Source organism: Myotis nattereri (genome assembly GCF_964212035.1).
Source record: "Myotis nattereri genome assembly, chromosome: 7".
NCBI classification, from domain to species: Eukaryota; Metazoa; Chordata; class Mammalia; order Chiroptera; family Vespertilionidae; genus Myotis; species Myotis nattereri.
The window spans coordinates 79,573,696-79,600,773 of record NC_138082.1 but is presented as its reverse complement, the minus strand read 5'-3'; the positions used below and the strand labels follow the sequence as shown (position 1 = coordinate 79,600,773).

At 45.0% G+C, this 27,078-nt stretch overlaps 1 protein-coding gene across 1 annotated transcript in view; it reads right to left on the bottom strand.

Annotated features, from left to right (window-relative positions):
• The window catches only part of NCKAP5 (NCK associated protein 5), an 870,011-nt gene that overhangs the window by 51,363 nt on the left and 791,570 nt on the right, over nucleotides 1-27,078 (bottom strand). Inside the window, exons 17-18 of the mRNA XM_081095330.1 lie at nucleotides 9,686-10,000; nucleotides 7,075-7,208 (exon numbers count right to left, since the gene is read on the bottom strand). Of these exons, the coding sequence (XP_080951456.1) occupies nucleotides 7,075-7,208; nucleotides 9,686-10,000 (449 nt within the window). The remainder of the gene's footprint in view (nucleotides 1-7,074; nucleotides 7,209-9,685; nucleotides 10,001-27,078) is intronic.

Genomic DNA, 27,078 nt, shown 5'->3' with positions numbered 1-27,078 from the left:
CCAGGCATGCTCTGAGGCAGGGTGCGTGGCTAGGGCCCGAGCAGCCAACGGGGAACGGGGTGACAAGGTGCGGTCCCTGGGTGTGCATTTCCTAGTAGGATAGATGGCCATTGTCAAGTGCCCTCTGTCACTGAGGGAAATTTCAGGGAACCAGGGAGGGAGCGCCTGTTTGAGAAAGAGCAACTATCTTGGAGAGCATCCAGCAAGACTTCAAGATCCGCCGGCAAATTCCATTCTGCAGGTTGGGACCTCTATTACAAATCCTTGTTACTTAAAGAGGGAATGGGGGCCGGGCAATCTCACTTTCACAGGCGCACGCCGTGAGAGCAGCAAAGCCGCGACCTACAGGGAAGAAAATCTCCCCTGCACACCCAGGCACGACGCCATCCACTGTTTCCCTCCTAATTGTTTCTATTTTCCTTCCAGATCACCTTTGCCAGCACCTAAGAAGTCAGTGGTGCTCCCTGCACCTCAAATGCCTCTTCCTGGGGTTTGTCAGCAGCCAGCAGGCGCCCACAGCCAGGCAGCTGTCTGCGAAGGTTTCCCCTTCCTGGCAGCCTGGCATCAACAGGGGCTGAGCAGTGCTCAGCTGGGTTGGGGACACTGTGTGCAGATGACAGAACTCTGGTAACAGGTCCACTTTTATTATTTTATTTTTAAAAATATATTTGTATTGATATCAGAGAGGAAGGGAGAGGGAGAGAGAGATAGAAGCATCAGTGATGAGAGAGAATCATTGACTGGTTGCCTCCTTCACACACCCCACCAGGGATTGAGTCTGCAACCTGGGCATGCGTCCTGACCAGGAATCGAACCTCCTGGTTCATAGGTCCACGCTCAACCCCTGAACCACGGAGGTCTGGCTACAGGTCCACTTTTAAAGGCAGAGGGAGGGGCCTGCTTGCTGGCTGTGCAGCTGTCAGGGTTGCTCTGCCTGTCCCTCAGCGTCTTATCCCAAGAAGCACCATCTGCCCAGGCGCTAAAGCGATCGAATGAAAGAAGGGATTTGCCACATAGGATAAGCAAAGTGAGTAGAGGGAGGAAACAGCTCAGGCCCAGGCTATCTTCATTTTCAGAAGACGGGAGGCGGGGGGGGGGGCGAAGGGGGCGGGGGGGGGGCGGCGGGGGGGGGTCCCTGTTCACCAGGATCTATAGCCAACCTCTCATTCATTCCTATTGCTCTGCACAGGGGTCTGAACAAAGCCATGGTAAAACAGGAACCCTGAAGTAAGTGCGCACATATTCTGGGTTTCCCTCCTTCAGAGTCAGTTTGGCTTATCTTGTTTCCTTTTACAAGATGTGTTCAAATTACCTTTAGACCATCTCTCCCTCCCCCTCTCTTCCTTCTCCCCACTCCCCACTGGAGCCCCATGGCCAAGGGAGAAACAGGCCACCGGATTGTTTCTCTTCTAGTAATAACCACGTGTGGAATCATGAATCCTCTCTCACATCTTTCTTCACCTGCCCCCTCAGGTACTACAGCCCCCTCTCTCTTCCTCCCTCACTGCCTGTTCCTGCTTCGTCTCCTCTGCTGGTTCTTTCTTCCCTCCCTGACCTCTAACTCTGGGAGGAGGACACGTTCTCTTCATCAACACTCCCTCCCTTCCTGCTCCCTCTGGGCCCTAGACCTTAAATGCCACCTAGGTGGCTGACACTCAGTTTTACGTTTTCAGGCCCGGCCTGATCTGCCAAACTCCAGACACACAGCCCACCGTCTGCTCAACACCTCCACTTGCTTGCCCAGCCCCTCAAACTCTGTGCATCCGAAGTTAACCATAACCTGCCTCCCAGCCCCAAACTCAGCATCTGCCTTTCAGGCAGCAGAGCCCTCCCTCCCAGGACCCAAACCCTGGAGCCATCGCGGACTGTGCTTTGCCTTCCACCCCAGCTATAGCCAGTTAGTGAATGGGGTTTTATTTTCAATTAGATCTGGAATCAGACCATCTCACTCCTTGTGTGGTACAAGTCCTGTGTGGCTATTCATATTTAAGTTTAAGTTAATAATAATAATAAGAAGAAAGAGCAAAAGGGCGTGGCTCAAGAGATAACTCTTAGAAAAATTACAGCAAAAGTTACATTTAAAAATTCAGTTCCTTACTCGCACCAGCCACATTCAGGTGCTCATGGGCCCTGGCTGATGGCTGGGCACTGCCATCGCCAAGGAGGGCTCTCTCAGCCAGGGCTGCCAGCCCCTCACTGTGACCACAGCCCAGCTGCAGACAGCTCTTGCCTGGATGATGTAATAGCCTCTTAGTGGATCTTGCTTCTTCAGGTTTTACAACACGACAGCCAGAGTCATCCTTTTACAACATGGCTCTCAGAGTTGTCCAAAGGCCGCCACAGGTGTCTCTCAGAGAGGAAGCAAAGGCCTCGGGCTGGCGATCAAGGCCTTCCCCGCTCCAGCCCTTTTGCCTGTCTGACCTCTACCAGCCTTGCAGGTTGCTCCCACAGCTGCGCTGCTGCCTGCTGCTCCTTCTCAAGGCTTCTGCCCTGGCTGTGCCCTCTGTCCAGAATGCTCCTCCCGAGATCCTCCTGGGTCCTCCCTCTCCCCCTTCACCTCCACGGGAACATCACCTCCTCAGCGAGGCTGTGGGACTGCTCCACTTTAACACTGCCCCTCCCGGCGCCTTCCCAGAGTCCGCTCTCCCATACCACCTTGCTTTCCTATTTTTGTCCAAAGCTTTTATCTCCTCTCATCACACTGGAAGCATTTCCTAGTTTATTCCATGTATGTTTTAGCGTCTGACAGGAGTCTTTGTCCAGTTACTCACGCAGGAGCCGGGCCTAACTGAGTGGTGTTTCAGAGCTGGAACCGGCCCTGGACAGCACTCTTGGATGGAGCAGTGGAGGGTCAGGGAGGGGGTGTTATTCACTGGACTCACGAGAGGTTCCAGGGAAGAGCTTGGACTAGGAGCTGGCCTGGCCCTAGGCGTCTTCACTGGGCAGACCTCACGCCAATGAAAGCCCTTCCCTTTTATCTGTCACCAGCAGAGAGACACTGACCAACCACAGAGACCTAATGGGGACAACAACCAAACTCTAGTGCAGTGGTTCTCAACCTTCTGGCCCTTTAAATACAGTCCCTCATGTTGTGACCCAACCATAAAATTATTTTCGTTGCTACTTCATAACTGTAATGTTGCTCCTGTTATGAATCGTAATGTAAATATCTGATATTCAGGATGGTCTTAGGCGACCCCTGTGAAAGGGTTGTTTGACCGCCAAAGGGGTTGCGACCCACAGGTTGAGAACCACTGCTCTAATGCCAGTGGTGGTTGCCACTTTCTTCCTGGTGAGCCCTGGCAGGATGCAGCCTGGTCCTGCCTCTTGAGGGCTGGCAGGGAGCAAGGAGCAGAGTAGAGGCCCCAGGTAATGGCTATTCACATATGCCATTCCTCCCCCTACACGTCACAAACACCAAGGCTCTTGGGAAACTGGAAACAGGCATGGTTGCTAGATCACATTTTCCCCTAAAGTAACATCAGTCTTGTTTAAGAAAAAAGTCATGGTTTTATCATATCATCGCTAAATTAGTATTGGAGAAAAAAGTTGATTCATGAAGAAAGAATGCTGCTTTAGTGCATTATTAAAATACTAGAGGCCCTTTGCATGAAATTCTTGCACTCCAGGGGCTGGGTTGGGGAGTCCCTCAGCCCGGCCTGCACCCTCTTGCAGTCCGGGAGCCCTCAGGGTATGTCTGCCTGAGAGGTTAGGCCCAGGGAGCAGTCCTAAGCCGGCAGTCGGACATCCTTAGCACTGCTATGGAGGCAGGAGAGGTTCCTGCCACCACTGCTACACTCGCCAACCATAAGCCCCGCTCAGGGCGTCTGGCTGAGCAGCACTCTCCCTGTGGGAGTGCACTGACCAACAGGGACAGCTCCTGCATTGAGTGTCTGCCCCATGGTGATCAGTGCCCATCATAGCGACAGGTGGTTCCGCCGTTTGATCAACTTGCATATTAGCCTTTTATTGTATAGGATTCCTGACAATCCAGAATAGATTAGAAGAAAGGCAGAGCCCAGACCACATTTTGCGTTGGGGCGCATCTGTCCTTCTGTGTGTACGGAAATGCCATCTGAACACACATATTTTTAAGTGCCTCGGGATGATGACTTTTCTGCTGCCAATTCTGCTTCCAACAGGAATGGTGTGAGGGAATTTCACGCTCATAAACAGACCTGCTCACAATGGCGTGGCTGCAGGTCCAGCCTGTGATTCTCTCCAGGCTCACTGGGCAATTGGACTGGCCAAAGTATGTGATTAAGAACAAACTTATCTTTACAGCCATCCCTGCATTACCGAGAGAACTCAACTGGAGACTTTTTGGGAGATGCCAGATTTGGAAATAAAATCCTTACTGCACTGCAATGTCATGAAGATTATACCAGAAAACAAATTGATGTTCGCAGACACTCTTCTGTACGTGCCAGAAAATTAGATCTCAGGAGAGATGAGCTGAGAAGTGAAATCTCGGGGAAGGGAGGAGGCAGAGCACAGGGAAAGCACTTCGGTGGCTTCCCAGACAGAGGAGCCCCAGTGTCCCTGTGCTCGCCTGTGTTACCTGGGGTGGCACTCTGCACTGCTTTCACTAACTTGCCCCTTCCAGCTCCAAAACCATGATTCCCACAGCCCGGTCACTGTCACTATCCCTGCCACCGTTGGCAGAATACGAGCACTTTCTGGGTCCCTTGTCCTAAATGAGTAACGTGAGACTGTTCAGATGATTCACACAAATCCAGTGCTGACAGCTGGATTTCCTGTGAGGAAACCCTGTGAGGATGTGGAACAGTTCACACCTGGCTGTTGCTGGTGCACAGAATGCCCTTCCCAATGCCCCCGCCCCCCGGAGTAACTGGGCTTGCCAGTCTGTCAATCAGCGGAGCTGTAGTCAGGCCGGCGCTAAGCCTCTGACCACACAGCACTGGCCCAGGCGCTGCAAGTCCCCGCACCACCTGCTCTGCATTGGGTACACTTCTTTATGGGTCCTATTTTCTAAAGTGCCTGTTAGAGTCGCTGTTCCAAACCTAATGGCTTATTTATTTAACTGATCTCGTTACAGGCTTTCAAGTATCAGAGGGTATGAAAAGGATCAACCTTGGGAACAAAAGAATAAATGTTTGCACAATTTGGAATATTTCTCCCAGCCTCTGGAAGGACAGGAGCTTTTAGGAAAGCACGCAACTGCTGACCCTGTATAACCCTCAGAGGTACTGACAGAGGCCAGGCTTAGGGACTCAGTCTCCCCTTTGCTCACACACACACACACACACACACATACACACACACACAGCCTGGCCCACTAGGTGTCACGGTGCTGTGATCAGCGTGTTCAGGAACTGTGGGTGGCGGCGGGGGGGGGGGGGGCGGGGGGGGCGGTACTGTATGGACATTTCCCCTCCATGCACACAAACAGAATACCGGGTCTAGGACTGCAGCTCCTGGGTGGGGGGGTGGGGGGGTGGGGGGTGGGGCTCAGGGTGTTGGGCCTCTGCCCTGTCAGAGCCCATGATTCCCCATCTTCCAGGCACATGTATGCGACGGGTCTCCCAAGTCCATCTGGGAGTGTCACTTGTTTGGAAATTACAAAAACACATTTTAGGATGTGAGCTCTTTCAGCCGTGGTTATAAATTCAAGCACTTATTCCACCCTTTATTCTCTTAGTCATTTACTCATTCATCCACCCATGTAACATGTGCTTATCGATAGCTACCCTGTGCCAAGCCGTGTGCTAGGTTCTGGGGGTACAGAGCTCAGTACAGAGATTTCAATAGCAAGGATGATGTCTATTAAGGATAAGTCTACAGATAGTGGTTCCAGGGGAGCCTCATGGCTAGCGTTCCTGAAGGACCCCAGGAACACTTTCTGGGTATGGAGAGATGCATGTTTTCATCCCTCCATTCAATAAGCACTAATGGAACCAGGTGCTGTGCCAGGAGCTGGAAATCCAAAGCTAACTCTTGCTTCAAACTTTCCTTCCCTGGCAGTCAATGAACTGGAGTTCTGAGTTCCACGTCATGGTGATGACTCTTACAAGACAGGCAGGATTTCCAATGGGCAGAGCCAGCAGGAGATGAGGGGGAAGGGGACCCCTGAGAGGTATGTGTTTGGGGGATAGGAATGTTGGGTGAGGAGTTCCTGCCAGCACATGTGGGGGAGGGCAGCACTAAACAATTCTCTCTTTCTTGGAATTGCCCGAACTGCTTTGCCACTATTACCACCTGTTGTTGCTAATCTACTTCCCCATCCAACTCTGGGTCTTTTAGGGTTTTAATGCGGGACTTGGAGAGGCAAAGGCAACAGAGCAGGAAGGTCCCGGAAGGGCCAGGAGGTCTGGTAGTTGGTCCTTATGTCCTTCCTCCCACCCTTCACTGCTGGGTGCCACCAAAGACCCTGAAGCGGGCCAGGCCCAGGGCAAGCTGAGAAATAGTGTGCAGGTTGGATGGGGTCTAAGCAATTAGCCGGAACTGGTAAATGGGAGGGGCTATAGACGGGGATACCAAGTACCCAGAGGGAGGCTTGAGGAATCCCTGAGCCATGAGCCCCTCCCTAGCCCTCTGTGTGCCATCTCAGGGTGATGAAGAGCCCACAGCACACATGACAGAGATGAAAGAAGCGCAGGTCTCACTGTCCCTGGCAAGTCTTTCGACCACGACCGCTCCCAGGCCTCAGATTATTCATCCCTAAAAGGAGTCTAATCAAACCCGCTTTACCTGTCTCATAGGGACAAGGTAAAGGTTGGAGGAGCTGAGGAGACAATGGGAAAATATCACCCAATCATTCTAAATGGTGCTCCTCAGCCTGGGAGAGCAATGCGTGCTGCGCCACGTCTGGTCGGGGCAGAGCCGCCGTCCCTCAAGCATCTGAGTGCAGATGGGTGAAGGCACTTTGGATCCAGCCCGAGAGCCCGGGGCGTTACTTAATTCAGGGGAAAGGGAGCCTTGGCCTACGTTTTTACTCACTGAACCAACAACAAATCTGACTTAAAATTAACTCTTCACCAAAGTGTTTCAGGAGTTCACTCTTCACAGTCAGGACCAACGGGTGGAGGCTGCCCGCCTGTTGGCCTCCCTCACCTGGGTGTCCGCAGGGGGGTCTTCACCCCTCCAGTCTGGAAGCAGCTCCCTGGCCAGTGTGTTCTCAGCACATACTGACGAGCAGGTCTGAGGCCGTGGCTCGGCGTCATTCTGCTTTTGGGAATGGATTTTTCCTAAATGAGGAAATGTATATGAAACTACAGTCAGCTTCCTTCAACTCTATGGAAATGTAGGGAGGGGGTGGGGGAGATATTCAGAAATAATAAGAAAGGTCCCAATGTGGTGAAAGCTGCACTTTCCAGCATTCTGCCCCCTGCAAGTCCGTCCTAACAGACACGTCTGCGTAGTTCTGCACGTCCAAAGAGAATGCCCACCTTGGAGACCAAAGGCAAGCTGTCCTGGGACCACTTTGCCATGAAATGCTGATAAGCTCTGCATGTTAAGAAAGGGTTCAGGGGGGAAACTGGGGAACACTGGTTATTTATCAAATAGTGTTTTTCATCAAATGTCTAACAGGTTCCCTTTTTGGAGCGCTTCTCAGAGCCTTCATTGTGCTAATGGGGACAGTCATAACTTCCCAAGGGAGATTTAAATAAACAGCCTTTCCCAAACATATGTGAGCAGGGAACTCTGATTTTCCTAGAATACCTGTGAAGGTCATTTTAAAAGATGTGGTTTGGGCAACCTCACTCAGAGGCCCTTAAAAATCCTGCAGGGCCGGACTCCTCAAGCTTTGATTTGCTTTGTGCATCCACTGAGCTCTTATTAATTAAACTGCAGATTGTGATTCAGTAGGTTTGGGGCGGGGCCTGAGATTCTGCATCTCTGACAAGTTCCCGGATGCTGCTGCTGATGTTGGCCATGGTCCCCATTTTGAGGATCGAGGATGTACTTAGCAGAGATGGAAGAAAGGAAGGCCTCTATTTCCCATCAGAGTAGATCGACCTGCAGAGTGTATTCCTTCTCATGCCAGGAAGGGGAGGCTGCAGTGATCCTCCGGCCTCAGTGGTTATCAACGGGACAGGCTGGGCTAGCCTCTCAACAGCGTTTTGCTTGTGAGCAGAAGCAAAGTAATTGTATTTCCATCAGCACTGCGAGATTTGTACAGTTACTTCCATTTTTGACATGGAGATAAGAGAAAAACCAATTCAAATGCATGCATGAAGGAAGGAGTGATTGCCCTAAACCACTTGCCTTTCGTTGCAGCTGGTTCTTCATTCCTTAATTTTTAAAATGAGTAACCAATGGCCACAGACAAAAGAGAGCCCTTGGAAAACTGGCCTAAGAACCACGCTGACAATATCAACTGGCGGACAGGAAGCTGCAGGGTGCGCAACACCAAAGTCTCCCTCCCCATGTCGACCTCGCTCTTGACCATATACTACTTTTTTACAACTCTTCATGACAATTTAATTAAGACACAAACCTTAGGAAACTGGTGCAGTGAATACCTGCAGCAAGATCAGAACAATCTCTTTCCTATCCCCTTCTTATGAAGCAATTCAAGGCTTGCAGTTTCTATTCAATTTGTTATAATGACAGTGTTTAATCATGGCGTCTACTCGGCAGCCGGCTGCTGAATTGAGGTCACACATGTGACTATTCAGGCATGGAGCACAATCTATAACTAAGATTTCGCCCCTGAGTCTCTGGAGGCGGTGTCATTAATTAACAATGCATGTATTTCAAAAATAATACGCATTCCGGCTTTTTAAAATGTAGCCTTGGCTTGAAAGAAGCAGAAGTTCGCAATGAAACATTCATGGCAGTTAGTATTACAATGAGAAGGAAGGACTCAGCCATGGGAATAGCTCAATCACATCGATTCAAAGATGTTTAATTAAAAGTCTTCTTTTCGAATTTTTCAGGAGCCTCTAATATAATCTCTACTTGTGGTTCCTTTCTCAGCATCAAATAATAAAGGCAAGTCTTCAGAGTTCTATTTCATATGCTTACACATGTCACAAGTGCAACATGATCCATACAAGTTAAACATTGTGCAGTGTCACCTTGAGCTGCAATAAATATTTTTAATCTTGAGGGGCCAATAAAAAAACTTTGACCTTTAGCCTGGTCCTATCTTTAATCATGAAAGACTGTTTCAAATGACAGCAGCTGAAGATGGTACTTCTTCATGGGAAGGCTCACACCGCTCTACTGCAGTGAATCTACTGCTGATGCATCCAACTAAGATTTTATAGTTCAGCATATACACATATTTGAACAGGATAGGATTATATCAGAAAAAAGTTTCTGGTTAGAGGGCAAGCAGCATTTCAGTTAAATTTATGTTGAGTTTAAATTATCTATAATCAGAGTTAAGTTTTAAAAGATAAAAGCCCATGTGCATGTTGTGTTTTTTTTTTCTTAATCAATTTACATATCCATATCCCTGTGCTTACATGCTTGCCTCCTTTATATGTATGTACAACTCCTTCACATAATGCTAAGAGCAGGTAATGTTTAATGCTTGTCTGACTTTTTGGTGGAGGACATGCAGGGCTTTCCATGGGACCACATGTCCACCGGGCAGAGGTCACTCACTGACTTCCCGGCGGAAACTTTTTCTGCGGCATGTTTTCCATTTTGTCAGCAAGTGCATGATTTGCGTAGGAAAACAATCTAATTTGGAAGGTAATAGGCACTTTACCTGAGGCGGCTGGTTTGGGGAGGCGACTCTGCAGAGGCCGCGTCCCCCTGGCAGTCATGGTGGGGTCGGACGTGGAGTGAACGATGGCGTTGTCTGCCAAGTCCTGGCTGTCGGCGGAAGAAGGCACTTCTCGTTCAAGGGTCTGGGCTCGGATGGAAGGGGCTACACAAAGGACTGGCTGGAGGCACAGGTCAGGCTCGGTGTCCCCTGAGGGGTCTGCCTGGCATATGTACCGTCCGGCTGAGCGAGTCCCCGAGTCTGGGAGTGGGAAGGTTCCGATCCCACTGTCGAGGGTCCTCATCTGGCAGTTGGATTCTGGACAGAGTAACAGAGTGAGGGTTAGAGGTGGCTCCCATAAAGGAGAAAGGGTCCTGGCATTGGGTGTGGTCTAGAGGAAAGGGGACCCCTAGAAGGAGGAAGCACTATTCCTGCTGAAGTAAATTTTCAGGGAGTGGCATGAAACAGACATTTAATTGAACATGAACATATTCCGTTCACATAACACGAGGTAAGAAGGCCGCCTTCACTGGCAGCAAGAGTCACATGTGCATATAACCTGATGGTTCTCTAGATTATAATAGGAAAAGAACAGTTGTTAGAGACATAAAAATTATTTTTGATCACCCTTCTTTCAACTGGGGATCCTATGACTTCAACCAACCAACCAAGTGGAATGTATTAACTGAAATAATAGTAATGAGCATACATAACAAACTGATGTCCCAACAAAGGCCACTGTGCATCCCCCTTGCATGGTTCATCATCCATTCGGCTGTTAACTGAGTCTGCGGCCTCTCAATCTGATTGTGAGGACGAGTGATTCACAGGCTATAAGATCATCCTGGAGTTACAGTGGTAACATCACTTACTATGTGGACTTCACTGGACCCAATGCCATTTGTAGTCAGACTGAGAAGACCACAGAACCGCTTTTTGTCTTTCACTCACACTGTATGCCCTGACAAACTCACAAGTACCTTCTGTGATGTCTTGCCATTCCCAGGGACCCCACTCTTCCCTAAACCAAATTAAGTTGATTTCATCATAGGTGGGTGACATATTCCGCTAATTATATCTCATCTTCACAAATACATTATCTGAAAAAATTATTACATATTTAATTTCTAAAATGGTGGTGTGGATTATCCAACCTAATGAGACACCTTCCAAGATCTGGTTGTCACCCCACAGGCTTCCCGTTTATAGGATAAGCTTAGAATGAAACATCCTTAGTAAAGTTTATGTCAGCATCTTACACATTTAGGACTGGGAAGAGGCACAACGCAGTGCTGTGTTCAGCACGGTAGGGAATATCACAGAATACAATGTAATCTTCGCGACAAGAGGCTCAACAGCTAGCATTTCTGTGGTGCTTTGTGGAGCAGTGGCTTGGGGTGTGGTCTCTGCCTATATCTGTGTGAACCCCTACAGGAGATCCGGAACCTCTCAGGTGTCAGGTTCCTTATCGGGCTGCCATGAAAACAAAAATGTGTTCACCATCGAATTTCTTGAACTCAGAATGCTATCTAGCAGAGCTGAAAGAATGAAAAAATAAATGTTATATACAAAATGCTTAGTATATTTATTAGCATATATCTGATAGGTCTATAGTTTATCTTTCACACCTTTCTCATACAATCTCATTTGATGCTCAACAATTAGTATCTGAACTCCAGAATGTGCCCATTCCCCATCCGAAACCTCTTTGCTCTGAGTAGAATTCTGCCAGTGTCCTAACACTAAGGCAAAAGTAAAGAGTTGGCATTTATAGATTCTAGTAGGTTTGGTGCTTGATTTTGGAAGCCCTAGGATGATGAGGTCCATGTCAGAAGAGAGTCTAGTCTCCATAGGGATATTTGTAGGAAGATGCAGCTAGCCTTTCTCCAGTGTGGTGCCATTTGGCTGTCTCATACACTGTCACACCTGAGGCTGGCCATGGACTGCAGAGCCCTGAATCACAGGGCCATCGTCTGAGACTCCCCCAGGATCACAAGGGCCAAGTTTGAGACGTCCTCATTTCAGGGCCTCCAACTGGTCAGCTTTACTCTCAACCAGCTTTACAGATGATTCATTATCTCTCCATTCATTTTCTCCTCCCTCCGTTAAGGAGACTTCACTGTCACAGAATGGCCTTTTGGAAAAAGGATCGGCTGTTTGCATGGGGAAGTGTTGCCAGAGGAGTTCAAAAAGAAAGACCCTGCTATTCAGAATTCAGTGTCCTTTATGTTAGCCTAGATCGGTGGTCGGCAAACTGTGGCTCACGAGCCACATGTGGCTCTTTGGCCCCTTGAGTGTGGCTCTTCCTAAGCCTTAGGAGTACCCTAATTAAGTTAATAACAATGTACCTATCTATATAGTTTAAGTTTAAAAAATTTGGCTCGCAAAACAAATTTCAATCGTTGTACTGTTGATATTTGGCTCTGTTGACTAATGAGTTTGCCAACCACTGGCCTAGATATACAATGCTCAGATTTAGTACATCACATGTTGTACTCGGGCAATTCTAAATGTCTGGACTATTCTAGTTTCACATAGAAATGGATCTTCCGATAAGGCGGAAAATAACGACCAGCAGGAAGGTAGGGAGGGAGAGAGTGTGAGAGCGCAAGGAAGTGATAGAGGAGTGTGTGGACGTGTATGGTGTGTGTGTATGAGCTAGGGACAGTTAGATTCTGCAGGTCTTCTAAGGGGCTGCTAAACCGGGCAGTCTTAGGCAGCGGAGTCCTGCTCCCTGCACGGACACTCCTGGGCGGCCAGCACAGGCATAGCGACCACACCATCTTGGGAAACAGAGCTGCTTGAGACTAGGATCCGGGCCTCAGCACCACCCAGTCTGATCTCAGACGCAAACCAGGACCCTGCAGCCACTGGGGACAGAGACCTGTGACCACAGCTATAGACCTGCGGACACCAAAAGTTCAGAAATCCCCAGGGCATATCCATGAGTAACAGAGCCCATCCCCCCTTCCCGCAGGCTCTCGGGCAGCGCCAGAGTAACTAACTGATAGACCCACCCCTTGCCGGGGCCTCAGCGCTGCAGGAACTTTGGCCTCGAAGTGCGAGAACACCTTGGAACTGATCCCGCGTAGGGCTGGGTTCAGGAGTCCAGGGCTGGGAGCAATCACGGAAACACAGGGAACTGGTCCTGCTTGCACTGCCTGCTCCAGGAGCCCTGGGCTGGGAGCAATCACGCGAACACCGGGAATTTGTCCTGCGTAGCACAGGCCCAGGGACCCCGATTCTCTGGGAAGGAGGCAGCACCAAGCACCAGTGACTTGACTGTGTTTCTTATCACCTGCGCCTGAGATCCTGATTCCCTGTGCATTCATACTAAGAGCCAGTGACTCCAATTCCTGGTGCAAGGGCACACAGGGACCCTGATTCTCAAAGCAAGGTCGCGCGAAGCAACAGAGACTCTGAGACTGGATTCTTGGGGAACTCTGACTCCTGGCACACGCTAGGGGGCTCTGATTTTCCAGGGGGGTCTCTGCTTCAGCACGGTGCAGTCAGGGTCCCTGATTCTAAGGGTGCATACGAGGCCACATTGAGCGCTGACAACACTGACCCTGAGTGAGCCTGGTTCCCACCAACCCACAACAACCACACATCTTAGTGTCAGAGCTTTTCAGTGACACTAGGGTGGTGGGAGGCTCCCACTGCACACGGCCCAGGCCCACGCAACTCGACGTTTGAACCATCGGGAGATAATCAGAATGAAGAGACAGCACAACACCCAGAGGAAAGACAATGAGGAGTCGCCAAGAAAGGAAATTAATGAAGTTGAAGCATGCAACATGACAGAAAAAGAATTCAGAATAATGGCTGTACAATTCATTCACCGGATGGATGAGAAAATCAACAACCTATGCAAGAATCAGGAAGAAATGAAAAGTGATATAGCTACAATCAAAAACACCATGGAAAGTTTCAACAGCAGACTAGAAGAAGCAGAGGACTGAATTAGTGAGTTAGAAGATAAGGCAGAGAAACAAGCTCAATCTGAACAGCAACTGGAGAAAAAAATTAAAAAGCAGGAGGAGAGCCTAAGGGAGCTTCGGGACAACATGAAACGAAGTAACATACGCATAATAGGGCTGCAAGAAGGACAAGAAGAGCAGCAAGGATTAGAAAATCTAGTTGAAGAAATAATGTCAGAAAACTTCCCAGATATGAGGAAGAAAAAAGTTACACAAGTACAGAGAGTCCCAGGCAAGATGAACCCCAAAGACCCACACCAAGACACGTCATAATAATGATGGCAAATGTACAAGACAAAGAGAGAATTTTAAAGGCTGCAAGAGAGAAACAGAGAGTTACCTACAAAGGATCCCCCATCAGATTATCAAATGATTTCTCAACAGAAACACATCAGGCCAGAAAAGAATGGACAGAAATTTACAAAGTAATGCAAAGCAAAGGACTGAATCCAAGAATACTCTATCCAGCAAGGCTGTCATTCAAAATTAAAGGGGAAATAAGAAGCTTCACAGACAAAAAAGGCTAAGGGAGTTTATCACCACCAAGAAGCAATGCACGAATTGCTAAAGGGACTGGTGTAAAAAGAAGAAATAAAAATCCCAGAAAGAAAACAGCCACAAAAAAATAGAAATGGCTACAAACAAGTACCTTTCAATAATAACTTTAAACGTAAATGGAGTAAATGGTCCAATCAAAAGACATCGAGTGGCTGAATGGATAAAAAAACATGACCCATATATTTGCTGTCTACAAGAGACCCACGCACCCAATGCAGGAGCACCCACATACATAAGAAAACTCCTGGAAGATATCAGGGGAGAGATCAACAACAATACAATCATAGTAGGGGACTTTAATACACCACTGACATCACTGGATAAGTCCTCTAGACAAAAAATCAGCAAAGAAACAGAAATCCTAAATGACTCACTAGATCAGATGGACTTAATCGACATCTTCAGAACACTTCACCCCAAAGCCACAAAATATACGTTCTTCTCAAGTGCTCATGGGACATATTCAAAAATAGACCACATATTGGGTCACAAACAAAGTCTCCCCAAATTCAAGAAGATTGAAATCATACCAAGCATCTTCTCAGACCACAGGGGCATAATATTAGAAATAAACTACAATAAAAACAACTCAAAATACTCAAACACTTGGAAGCTGAATAGCATGTTATTAAATATTGATTGGGTTACCAATGAGATCAAAGAAGAAATTCAAAACATCATGGAAACTAATGACAATGAAAACACAACAATCCAATACCTTTGGGACACAATGAAAGCAATCCTGAGAGGGAAGTTTATAGCTCTACAGGCCTATCTCAACAAACAAGAAAAAATGGTAGTAAATCATCTAAATCTACAGCTCAAAGAATTAGAAAGAGAGCAACAAGAAAAGCCCAGAGTGAGCAGAAGGAAGGAGATAATAAAGATTAGAGCAGAAATAAGTGACATAGAGACCAAAAAAACAATACAGAAAATCAATGAAACCAAGAGCTGGTTCTTTGAAAGGATAAACAAGATTGACAAACCTCTAGCCAGGCTCACCAAGAAGCAAAGAGAGAAGACCCAAATAAACAAAATCAGAAATGATAGAGGCGAAATAACAACAGATCCCACAGAAACACAAATGATTGTCAAAAAATACTATGGACAACTCTACTCCAACAAACTAGACATCCTGGAGGAAATGGACATATTCCTAGAAAAATATAACATTCCAAAACTTAATCAGGAAGAATCTAAAAATATCAACAGGCCAATCACTTTGGAAGAAATTGAAGCAGTCATCAAAAAGCTTCCAGCAAACAAAAGCCCAGGACCAGACGGCTTCACAGGGGAGTTTTACCAAACATTCAAGGAAGAACTAAAACATATCCTCCTCAGACTACTACAAAAAATCCAAGAGGAAGGAACACTTCCAAGCTCATTCTATGAAGCCAGCATCACCCTAATACCAAAACCAGGCAAAGACAACACAATGAAAGAGAATTACAGGCCAATATCCCTCATGAACATAGATGCCAAAATCCTCAACAAAATCTTAGCAAATCGGATCCAGCAGTACATCAGAAAGATCATACACCACGACCAAGTAGGATTTATCCCAGGGATGCAAGGATGGTACAATATCCGCAAATCAATAAACGTGATACATCACATAAACAAATTGAAAGAAAAAACCACATAGTCATATCAATTGATGCAGAAAAAGCGTCTGACAAAATTCAACACCCATTTTTTTTAAAATATATTTTATTGATTTTTTACAGAGAGGAAGGGAGAGAGATAGAGAGCTAGAAACATCGATGAGAGAGAAACATCGACCAGCTGCCTCCTGCACACTTCCCACTGGGGATGTGCCCGCAACCCAGGTACATGCCCTTGACCGGAATCGAACCTGGGACCTTTCAGTCCGCAAGCCGACGCTCTATCCACTGAGCCAAACCGGTTTCGGCAACACCCATTTTTGATAAAAACTCTCAGCAAGGTGGGAATTGAAGGATCATACCTCAACATAATAAAAGCCATATATGACAAACCCACAGCCAACATCATACTCAATGGACAAAAACTAACACCATTTCCCCTAAGAACAGGAACAAGACAGGGATGCCCACTCTCATCACTCCTGTTCGACATAGTACTGGAAGTATTAGCCATTGCAAATTAGACAAAAAGAAGAAATAAAAGGCATCCAAATTGGAAAAGAAGAAGTAAAATTGTCCTTATTTGCAGATGACATGATACTATACTTAAAAAACCCTAAAGACTCCATCAAAAAACTATTAGACTTAATAAAAGAATTCGGCAATGTAGCAGGATACAAAATTACCACCAAGAAATCTATGGCATTTCTATACACCAATAGTGAATTTGCAGAAAGAGAGACTAAAAAAGCAATCCCATTTACCATTGCACCAAAAAAATTAAGCTACCTAGGAATAAACTTAACTAAAGAGGTAAAAGACCTCTACTCAGAAAACTACAGGACGTTGAAAAAAGAGATAGAGGATGACATAAAGAGATGGAAGACATACCGTGTTCTTGGATTGGTAGAATCAACATCATTAAAATGTCCATACTGCCCAAAGCAATCTATAAATTCAACGCACTTCCCATTAAAATACCAATGGCATATTTCACAGACCTAGAACGAACTCTCCAAAAATTCATTTGGAATAAAAAACAACCCGAATAGCTGCAGCGATCCTGAGAAAGAACAAAGTAGGTGGGCTCTCAATACCAGATATCAAGTTGTATTACAAAGCCACTGTTCTCAAAACTGCCTAGTACTGGCACAAGAACAGACATATAGATCAATGGAATAGAATAGAGAGCCCAGAAATCAGCCCCAACCAATACGCTCAATTAATATTTGACAAAGGAGGCAAGAACATACAATGGAGTCAAGATAGTCTCTTCAATAAATGGTGTTGGGAAAATTGGACAGATACATGCAAGAAAATGAAACTAGACCACCAACTTACACCATACACAAAAATAAACTCAAAATGGATAAAGGACTTAAAGATACGATGGGAAACCATAAAAATACTAGAAGAATCCAAAGGCAACAAAAACTCAGACATATGCCAAAGCAATTTCTTCACCGATACAGATCCTAGGGCATTGGAAACTAAAGAGAAAATAAACAAATGGTACTACATCAAAATAAAAAGTTTCTGCGCAGCAAAAGAAACCATCAACAAAACAACAAGAAAGCCCACTATAGGGGAGAACATATTTGCCAATGCTATCACTGATAAGGGTTTAACCTCCAACATTTATAGGGAACTCATACAACTCAACAAAAGGAAGATAAACAATCCAATCAAAAAATGGGCAAAGGACCTGAATAGACACCTTTTAAAAGAGGACATTCAGAAAGCCAAGAGACATATGAAAACATGCTCAAAGTCGCTAATCATCCGAGAGATGCAAATCAAAACAACAATGAGGTACCATCTCACACCTGTCAGAATGGCTATCATCAACAAATCAACAAACAAGTGCTGGAGAGGATGTGGAGAAAAAGGAACACTTGTGCACTGCTGGTGGGAATGCAGACTGGTGTAGCCTCTATGGAAGACAGTATGGAGTTTCCTTAAAAAACTGAAAATGGAACTCCCATTTGACCCTGTGATCCCACTCCTAGGAATATATCCCAAGAAACCAGAAACACCAATCAGAAAGGATATATGCACCCCTATGTTCATAGCAGCACAATTCACCATAGCTAAGACCTGGAAACAGCCTAAGTGCCCATCAGTAGATGAATGGATTAGAAAACTGTGGTACATCTACACGATGGAATACTATGCTGCTGTAAAAAAGAAGGAATTCTTACCATTTGCAATAGCATGGATGGAACTGGAGAGCATTATGCTAAGTGAAATAAGCCAGTCAATGAAGGAAAAATACCACATGATCTCACTCATTTCTGGATATAAAGACCATTATAAACTTATGAACAAAAATAGATACAGAGGCAGAGCTGCCTCGAACAGACTGTCAAACTACAGCAGGAAGGCCGGGGGGCGGGGTGGTTGCAAGAGAGGGGGGTAAGAGATCAACCGAAGGACTTGTATGCATGCATATAAGCATAACCAATGGACATAAGACACTGGGGTGTAGGGGAGGCCAGGGGATTGTCAAGGGTGGGGGGGGGGGAAAGGAGACATATGTAATACTCTTTGTAATACTTTAAGCAAAATAAAAAAAAAAGAAAAGAAAAGAAAGAAATGGATCTTCCTCAGAATGGACCCAGCCTCTGAGGATGGGAACCAAAGATTCATGGGCTATAACAGCTCAGGTCTTAGTCCCTGAATGCCCAGACTGCCTGCCAGAATAACTTACTCCCAGCATCTTTGGGATTGTCTACCCTCGAGCCAAAGTGTGCTCAGCATGGAGGATGCCAGAGACTCTCTTTCTTTAGTGAAGACAGATCATCAAGTCTGGCTGCTTATTACAGCTACCAGGAGTTCCCCATTTTCTTTGGATCCTCTCTTCATCTTCACAACCCTAAAGGTAAGAGCTATTACTGCCATTCACAAATGAGGAACCATGACTCAAAAGGTTAACTTGCCCAAGGCCATCTGCTATAAATAAAGCTCTTGGACTTGGCCATGTGCTTAACCATGAAGCTAAACTGATTCCTCTCTCCCATCCCCCAAAGCACAGATAAATCCAGAAGTGGGTTCCACTGAGTGAACAGCCACTGAGGCAGCCTCGTGAGAGGACGGCTCACAGAATGGCCCCGCTGCTGGGCAAGGCGCCCAGCTTCTCCTCTGAAACTGGGGCTGGCCCTGGATCCTCGCTGGCCCCTGGATCCATGCTCCCCATCCTGAGGCGGAAGCCCACTGTCCACATTCCCAGGATCTGGGTACTTGCTGCCAGGAGCAGGATACCTACACATCCTGACTGATCCATCCCTGAGAACCACAGCTGCCCATTAAGTTTCCTCTGCAGAGTTCCGTGCTGGCTTTTCCTGGAATTCTTTCACCTCCAGGGGTAAGGCTTTTCTGGCTTTGTCTAAGAACTCTCTCCCCATCAGGCATTTTATGGCTGAGAGAGCATTTAATGCAGTCTCCTCAAATAGAGACACAAAAAGCAACATGAGATTCTTGGCGGCCTTTTCAGTGATTTTCTGACCAAAGCCCAGGGCCCGGCCTATGACACAAGCAGGAAATAGGGTAAGGAGGGCCTGGGGTAGGAGAAATGATGATGTCAGTCTACGTCCGGTGCCCTTCTGAGAATACCAACCTTTTCTGGCATCTGTCCCTTTAAATTATTTTCCTTTCCCTTCATTCCCTTCATATTCTTGTCCTACCAGAATCTATAAACCAGGACTTTTGGTATCCCTGACGTCTCTGGTTCTCTGAGAATTGTGTGCACTGACATTAAATTCAGAAACCACCTACTAGTAAAGCCATTTCTATTTCTAAAATTTACAGATGCCAAATGTAGTGAATGTGAAGGACTCCTTCGTAAGTACCTATGCAATGAGGTGTGGACAGTCAGGGACTGGGGCACTATATGCCAAGTCTCATCCTCAAACGAGTTTCTCCAGAGCGCATCAACCCGTGGAAACGGAGCTTATGTCGAAAATGCTGATGCCTTCTTTATGTAGTTGCTTTAAGGCACTGTAAGCTTCTCCCAGTTCATAAAAACATTGGAACCTGGGAAAGTGTTAGGGATTGCACTCTGGACACCTGCTTTGCCCTCAGAATTATAAGAACTCACAAAATAATTAAATGGCTGTGATAGGAACAAAGTTCAAAGGGGCAAGCCAGCCTTGCATCCCGAATGAGTTGACTCAGTCTTGATCTTGACAAGTTTTGCACATTTGTGGCTGTGAGAAAACAGCTGCCAACAGGACTTTGCTAATGAGTTCAAGGGTCAGGCTGCTGGATGGACCAACAGGTTTTATTCTTCCAAGGTCACCAATTATGTTTCTGACCCCAGTCTGCCCTCCCACCTTCTTCCCATTGTCCTATCTGCCTTCTTTCTATCACTCAAGGTAGGTATTTTCCCTTACTGCCAACAAGCCCAGGCATGAGATGACTTACAGCAGAGCTTCCTAGTCCTGTAAAGTCAGAGCACATGCAGAAAATATGCGTCTCCCTGAGAAAACACCAGCTGCCCCGGGGGCACTGGTCCCTAAGCGCTGCAGCTCAGCATCTCAGCGCCCCTGGATCCATCAGGGCACTGGAGCAGCAGATGTTGGGGCTCTGATTTGCAGAGTGGACTCGGGGTCTTCTTTACTCACACCTGGATACAGTACCAAGGAGACGGATATGCTTTGGTCACCTAGCAGCTGGTATAGGAGTTTGCAGGCCCTCCTTTTTGGGGAAGACTGTTGAGAGTGCTTGGGTTAGGAATACCGTCTGGCAGCAGAACTCTGAGGGAAGTTATTGTGTCCTAGAGGGAGGTGTGCAGCTGGGGGGTGAGCAGCCGAGAAAGGTGAGAGTCTGCCTGGGTGGTGGCAGAGAAGAACTTCTGGAGAAATATTTCCACCAGGGATTTTTCAAGTGTGAACTTAGGGTGCATAATACAAAATCCTCACTCGCTGGCCAATGAGCCCCTTCTGCTTTGCACAGGTGCCTCAGCAGGTGGTTTAGTTTTCTCATCTGAAAATTAGGGGTGCTTTGAGAACTAAAAATCATGCTATGTTTATTAAAATATGTAATAACATAGCACAATGCATCCAGCATGTGTATACCTGTTATTTAGAAAACGTCACTAATTCTTAAAATCAGTGTTATTAGACTGTGAGATTCCAAGGTGCAGACTGAATTTTATTTATCTCCTCAATATTCCCATCAGCCCATTCCTCATTCTGTGTTTCCTTTACTCCACAGCAGGTAATTAATTATATGCTGACAGAGCTGATGATAATTGTAGGCTGACACGGTATCTGCTACCTTCACTATCACCAGTGCTCAGCACAGCACCTGACACATAGTCCGTGTTCACAGAATATAATGAAAGAATAGGTGGATAAAGAGCAGCTATAATCTTTAGAAAGTTCTTCCTGAAATTAAATTGAATGTGAACCTTTCCTTTTAAAACCCCAATCTGCTGCTTTTTGTTCTGACTCCAGCAACCAGAGAAAACAGCTGACTTCCTCCTTCTGTGTAGCTCCTTCTCACATACAGCCAGACTTTATTAATTCAGATAGCCAGAGGGATAAGATCATTCAGAATTACTGAATATTCTAAAGACCGATTTCTTAATACTTCTAAGCCCTCAGATCAAAGGTCAGTGACCAAGACGAGAGATAGCCCATGGAATGCTGCTTTAGCATCCTCCTCAATCCCACCCCTGCCACAAAGCATCACTGGGTCAGAAGATTCCAGGTATAACAAAAGCCAGTGTGGAATCATTACCCTGGCCATTGTCCTCAGGGATTGTAGATGCCACGCTGAGTGCGGCATCCCTTGTAACATTAGCACCCATCCTATCTAATAACAGACAAAGATGGTAATTGACTGTACCTTCCCTACACCTCCCATGGGCTAATCAGTGTGATATGCAAATTAACCACCAACAAAGATGGCGGCTAATTTGCATATACCACTGCCGGGAGCAAAGACTGAAGACACCGTAGAAGGAAGCCAAGTAATGGAGCTGAGGTAGTGGAGATGGGCGGAAGAGAAGTGGCAGCGAAGGGCGGGGTAGGAGCGGCAGATGGGAGAGGAGCCCTATTCTTGCAGGAATCTTCCTGCAAACGGGCCTCTAGTCCTATATAATAAAAGGCTAATATGCAAATTGACCAAACAGCCAAACAGGTTGCTATGACATGCCCTGATCACCACGGGGCAAATGCTCAATGCAGTAGCTGCCCCCTGGTGGCCAGTGCGCTGCCACAGGGAGAGTGTTGCTGAGCCAGAAGCTGGGCTCACAGCTGGCTAGTGTAGTGGTGGCGGCGGGAGCCTCTCCCATCTCTGCAGCAGCGCTAAGGATGTCCCCTGAGGGCTCCCAGAATGCGAGAGGGCACCGGCCAGGCTGAACTCCCCCACCTCCGAGTGCATGAATTCCGTGCACTGAGCCTCTAGTAGTAGTATAAGGACTTAGTTTTCACAGAATCAAGTTCCTGGGGACCATTTGTAGTGAGTAGCTGAGATTACTCACTCAGTAACTCCCTGGATTTATTTACATAAAACAGTGAGTTCCTTTCTTTTAAAGTAATTCATTATCTTAACTGTGTTGTCTATGCTTCTTCCAAACTTGTTTTGTACTATTCCGTTACATTGGAGCATAATCTTTAAAAAATAGCTGCAAAGGGCTATGTCTATTTCTAATACTGTTTCAGTTAATATAAATTTCCAAGTTAGTGGGTTCTGAATTAGCAATGAATTTGAGTGTTTGAAAAATGCCACCAACTAATTTTTCCTCAGCCTTCTCTTCTACAGATTAAAGTATCTCAATTTTTTCTTGCAGCTTGTGGTTCACAAGTCTTTAGTCGCTTGAATTTGTAAACCAAGATTTTTGGTATTATTAATGTACCTGCCTGAAGATACTATTATATAGGCGAGGCTTAAGAAAACATGACTTGAGTTCTAAATTCCTCTGATTACTCAGAAAAATGAAGTTAAAAGATAATAGGCTTCCGAGTTGGAAAGACTAGACTTGAAGACTTTTTTGGCTACCTGCTCACAGTGTGACAATGAGGGATTTTAAAAACTCTTCTAACCTCATATCACCATAGCTCATCTGTAGTAAGCCTGGCACAGTGACCGCTACAAATAGATGGTCAATAAGTTTCCATAAGTGGCTGTCAGGGCGAGCTGAGGCCACGGTGAGCTCACAGGGCACACACTGTCGTGGAATCCAAGGCAGACCGTCCTTTCTTCTGTGTGGTTGGTGTCCCACTGCAGTCCCTGAGACATGGTGCTCAACATCTACCCTATTTCCTAAGCATTTGCCTTTTGGCAGTCATTTCCTTGAGGGTTAGTCATCACAGTTATTAATGACCAATTATGAATATGAAGCACTTGGAGTTGGTTTCAAGTTGCCTCCTGTATAGAAAGTACAGAGTCTATTTTCTCAAGAAATCCATTTTGGAGTTGGCTCCCGGAAAGCCTTTTTTAAAAAAACCTAAATAATTGACACTTACTGATGCTCCTTTGTTCACAGACTTATTGTATTTTCCCGGAACGTTCCCAAATCAGTAAGCCATGATTTTCGGTTAGTGAAGATACAGCATATCTATCCTAAAAGGTTATACTTGCTTCAGTACAATGATCTACCCTTCCTTATAGATTCAAACAAAAAACTTTCGTAAAATTACTGTTGTCTTTCTCTTCAATACTCATAAATTCTAGGCAAATAAAAATCTTTATGACTCAAACTCTTTTTACTTTGAGAACTTTGATCTCATCTACATTTTTAACCAAATATGCAATGAGGCCACAATTCACCAGCTAGAAAGAGCAACTTATGGGTGCTCCATGTTCAGACCATATTAACTGGCAGACTTTCCTATAAGGCATGGGTCATGTAAAAAGTCGTTGTATCCCTTTTCTCCAGTTTTCTAAACATCTTGAAGCTATGGGTTGTATTGGCAACAGAAACTTAAACTACAGATGGGAGAACAGATCTCTTTATTTGCACATCCTTCTCTTCATCTGTATGGCTGAAACATTCTAAAAAACAACAAGACTAAGCTGTTGGCAAAGCAACATAAATGAAATATAGTTTATTCATCCTAAGTTTACCCTATGGTTTTGTCAAAGTAGTGAAAAATAACTGTACTGGCTAATTATCCACAACCATCGGGTAACTTTTGGCTTTGGCATGGGTGACCTTCTGGAAGGGTAAGTTCAATTTGATGGCTTCAGAATGCGTGGGAACGCTCAGCCTCTAAGTTCAAACTGGATTTAAGCTTTCTGAGATTTGAAAGTGCATAGGAGAGTGCATTTGTTTTCCAACCCCCGGTGATCTCTTTGATATAAAGATCAGATGTTGAGGGTCTGGTACACTGTTTCATGGGGGATGCATGTTGAGAAAAATGTAGGGAGTGAACATGACAGAAAATGAAAGAACCAGATCATAAAGATGAAGTACAAGTTATTTAAATGAAAATAAAACTCCTCAGCCTGGGTTGGTAACCTATGAACCAATAGTCTATGTCTGACAGCAACATCAGATAAAATATTGTGGTGGGATATCACTCCAGGATATAAGCTGGCAAGGGTTAGAAGTGTGTTTCAAATGCCCATGAAGACCATGAATTCATAGAAATCATCCTCAAATTTATTTACATATTCAGCCGTCATAACCCCTGAGAAAAAATTCCTTAAGTTTGCTATAAGATGTGCTCTTCCCCAACACTCACACTAAAACCACCTCTTCTAAGATTCTAGAGATGGCTCGTGACATAGTATTCTGAAGTGTTATGCAACTTTCCAAACTTTTCTTGATTTGACAAATTTTAATAATTATCTCTAATCTCTTATCCCTCCAGAATGAGAAAAAAAAATCTTGAGATTTTCCACATAACTCCTTTATGTCTTGTATTCTGCTTATGCTTATCCTGTTAAACAAGGCCAGGCTTGTGTGCAGTATTACTGTGATACACAAGAGTAGGTTAATGTGTCCACTACAGTGTGACAGCCAACATTTGTTTGAATTGTTAGCTGATCTAGGAACAGACTTGGATCCCAGATTCCTACACCCTGTTTTAGGAGTCATCACTTCTGGGTCAAAGTTCTTGAAAATGAGAGTCTAACACAGATCCCTCCCAACTTTCCACAAAGCTTATGATTACTTTGTCAACTATTACCCTTTATAGAAGATGCAGATATTCTTATATCTGTTCAATGATCTACCCTTTCTCACAAATTCACTCCATTTCTATCTCTCCTACCAAAATGAAACGTTAGACAATTATCTCGTGAACCTGACAGGCACAGAAGGCCATGATGGGTAACTGTGTCTCTCTCTATCTCTTTTACTCCATAGCAGGTTTGCTGAATTATATGAACACCTGTCTCTACTCTCAGCTTCCCATACCTGGATAATAACTGCTTTCTTTCTTTCTTTCTTTCTTTCTTTCTTTCTTTCTTTCTTTCTTTCTTTCTTTCTTTCTTTCTTTTTTGTTTGTTTGTTATTCCTCACCCAAGGATATTTTCCCATTGATTTTTAGTGCTAGTGGAAGGAAGGGGGAGAGACAGAAAGAGAGAAACATTGATGTGAGAGAGACACATCCATTGGTTGCCTCCTGCATGCTCCTCGACCAGGGGCAGGGATGGAGCCTGCAACCGAGGTATGTGCCCTTGACCTGAATCGAACCTGGAACCCTTTGGTTCATGGGCCATCGCTCTATCCACTGAGCAAAAACAGCTAGGGCAACAACTGCTTTCATAAGGCAAGTGAAGTAAGGGGGCAAAGAAAATAAACTGGGGTTAAAGTGCTGCAAGAAAATATTAGAAATAGTTTATTTTTGGTAATACAGAGAAGCATAGGGAGGTTCAGACTTATCAATTTAGTAACAGATAAAAATTTATTAAAGATGTTTACAAGATCTAAAGCACACTCTGTATTAATACCCTAACTTTTTAAAATTAAAAATAACTGTGGGGGTTAAAATTATACATGATTTTAGTTTGCTTATATTGTAATATAAAACTACAATTATATTTAATAAACATCTTCAGAAAGATAACATTTTAAAGTTCATAGATTTTTTCCTCCATTTGTCTCTGTATTTAATAAGTATTAATGATTTTTCTAATTCTATACAGCAAGGAAGGGAGCTCAAGTTTTCATATCGATAAACTTTTTTGCAATATTCACTTTACCATGCCTTAGCTGCTTGGTTCAGGATTTTTAATTATTATAAATCTAGTTTAAGTGAATATTCAAGGATCATTTGTTTTTCTTTTATGTGACTGTAGTTGAAATGTGGGTGCAACAAAGACTGAAGTTAATGTGACCCTATCTTTCAAATTCCTCTGCCACTCTCTACTCACCAATATTCCATGATTGTCTCTACAGGAAGATAATTAAGAAGTAATGAAATCCAGTAGACCAGAGGATATGGATATGGGTAAAAATATAGAGAGATTTTTGCTGCTGTCCATTAAGGATTAATTGTAACAGGAATACACATACACCATTAAACAGTTTTCAGATATTGGACAATGGGCAGCATACAATTTGATCTCTGCATCAAAGAAAACAAATGAGGTGAGCTCTACAATCTCTCCAGCCAACTGTGCAGTGGTAATTTTCAGACTGGAACACAGAGAAAAGGAACATGAACAAATTCTGAAGGTCCTGCTGAAATGAAGAGATAAATATAGGCATGTATGTACGTGGCAAGGAGTGGAGGGGTGTTAAGGCAGCTAGAATTTCCAGGGCAGCATATTCCAAACTAGGGATCCTAGCAGAGGTCTCATTACAGTCTTCAGCTAGGCACTGACCTGCACATGCATGAAGTGAAATAAATGTGGTCAGAGAGGCAATCACTATGGAGCAGAAGGTTAAATAATTGTTTGAGCTCACACAAGGCTGAAAATAGTTTACATTTCTACCATCCTGAGAGGATAAACATTCTAACACATGGGCTATAGTGTGGAATCTTTAGAAGGGTCAAGCCTTACGTATATTATACCTAGAATAAAGGCTTTCTTGGACTTGTCATGACAAAACTTAAGCACAAGCTTTGGAAAAGAAAACTAATCTGCAGATATTTAAATGTACCCCAGAACAAAATCCAACAGTTTTTATAGGAATTCTGAATCCAATACTCAACCATGTAAATTTACAATCTCTGGCATCTGATAAAAAATAACCAGAAATGCAGGTGGATACTAGACTTATCAGGGATCACTTTGCAAAATATATAAAGGTGTAATCTCTATGTTGATACTAAATTATATCGTAGGCCAACTT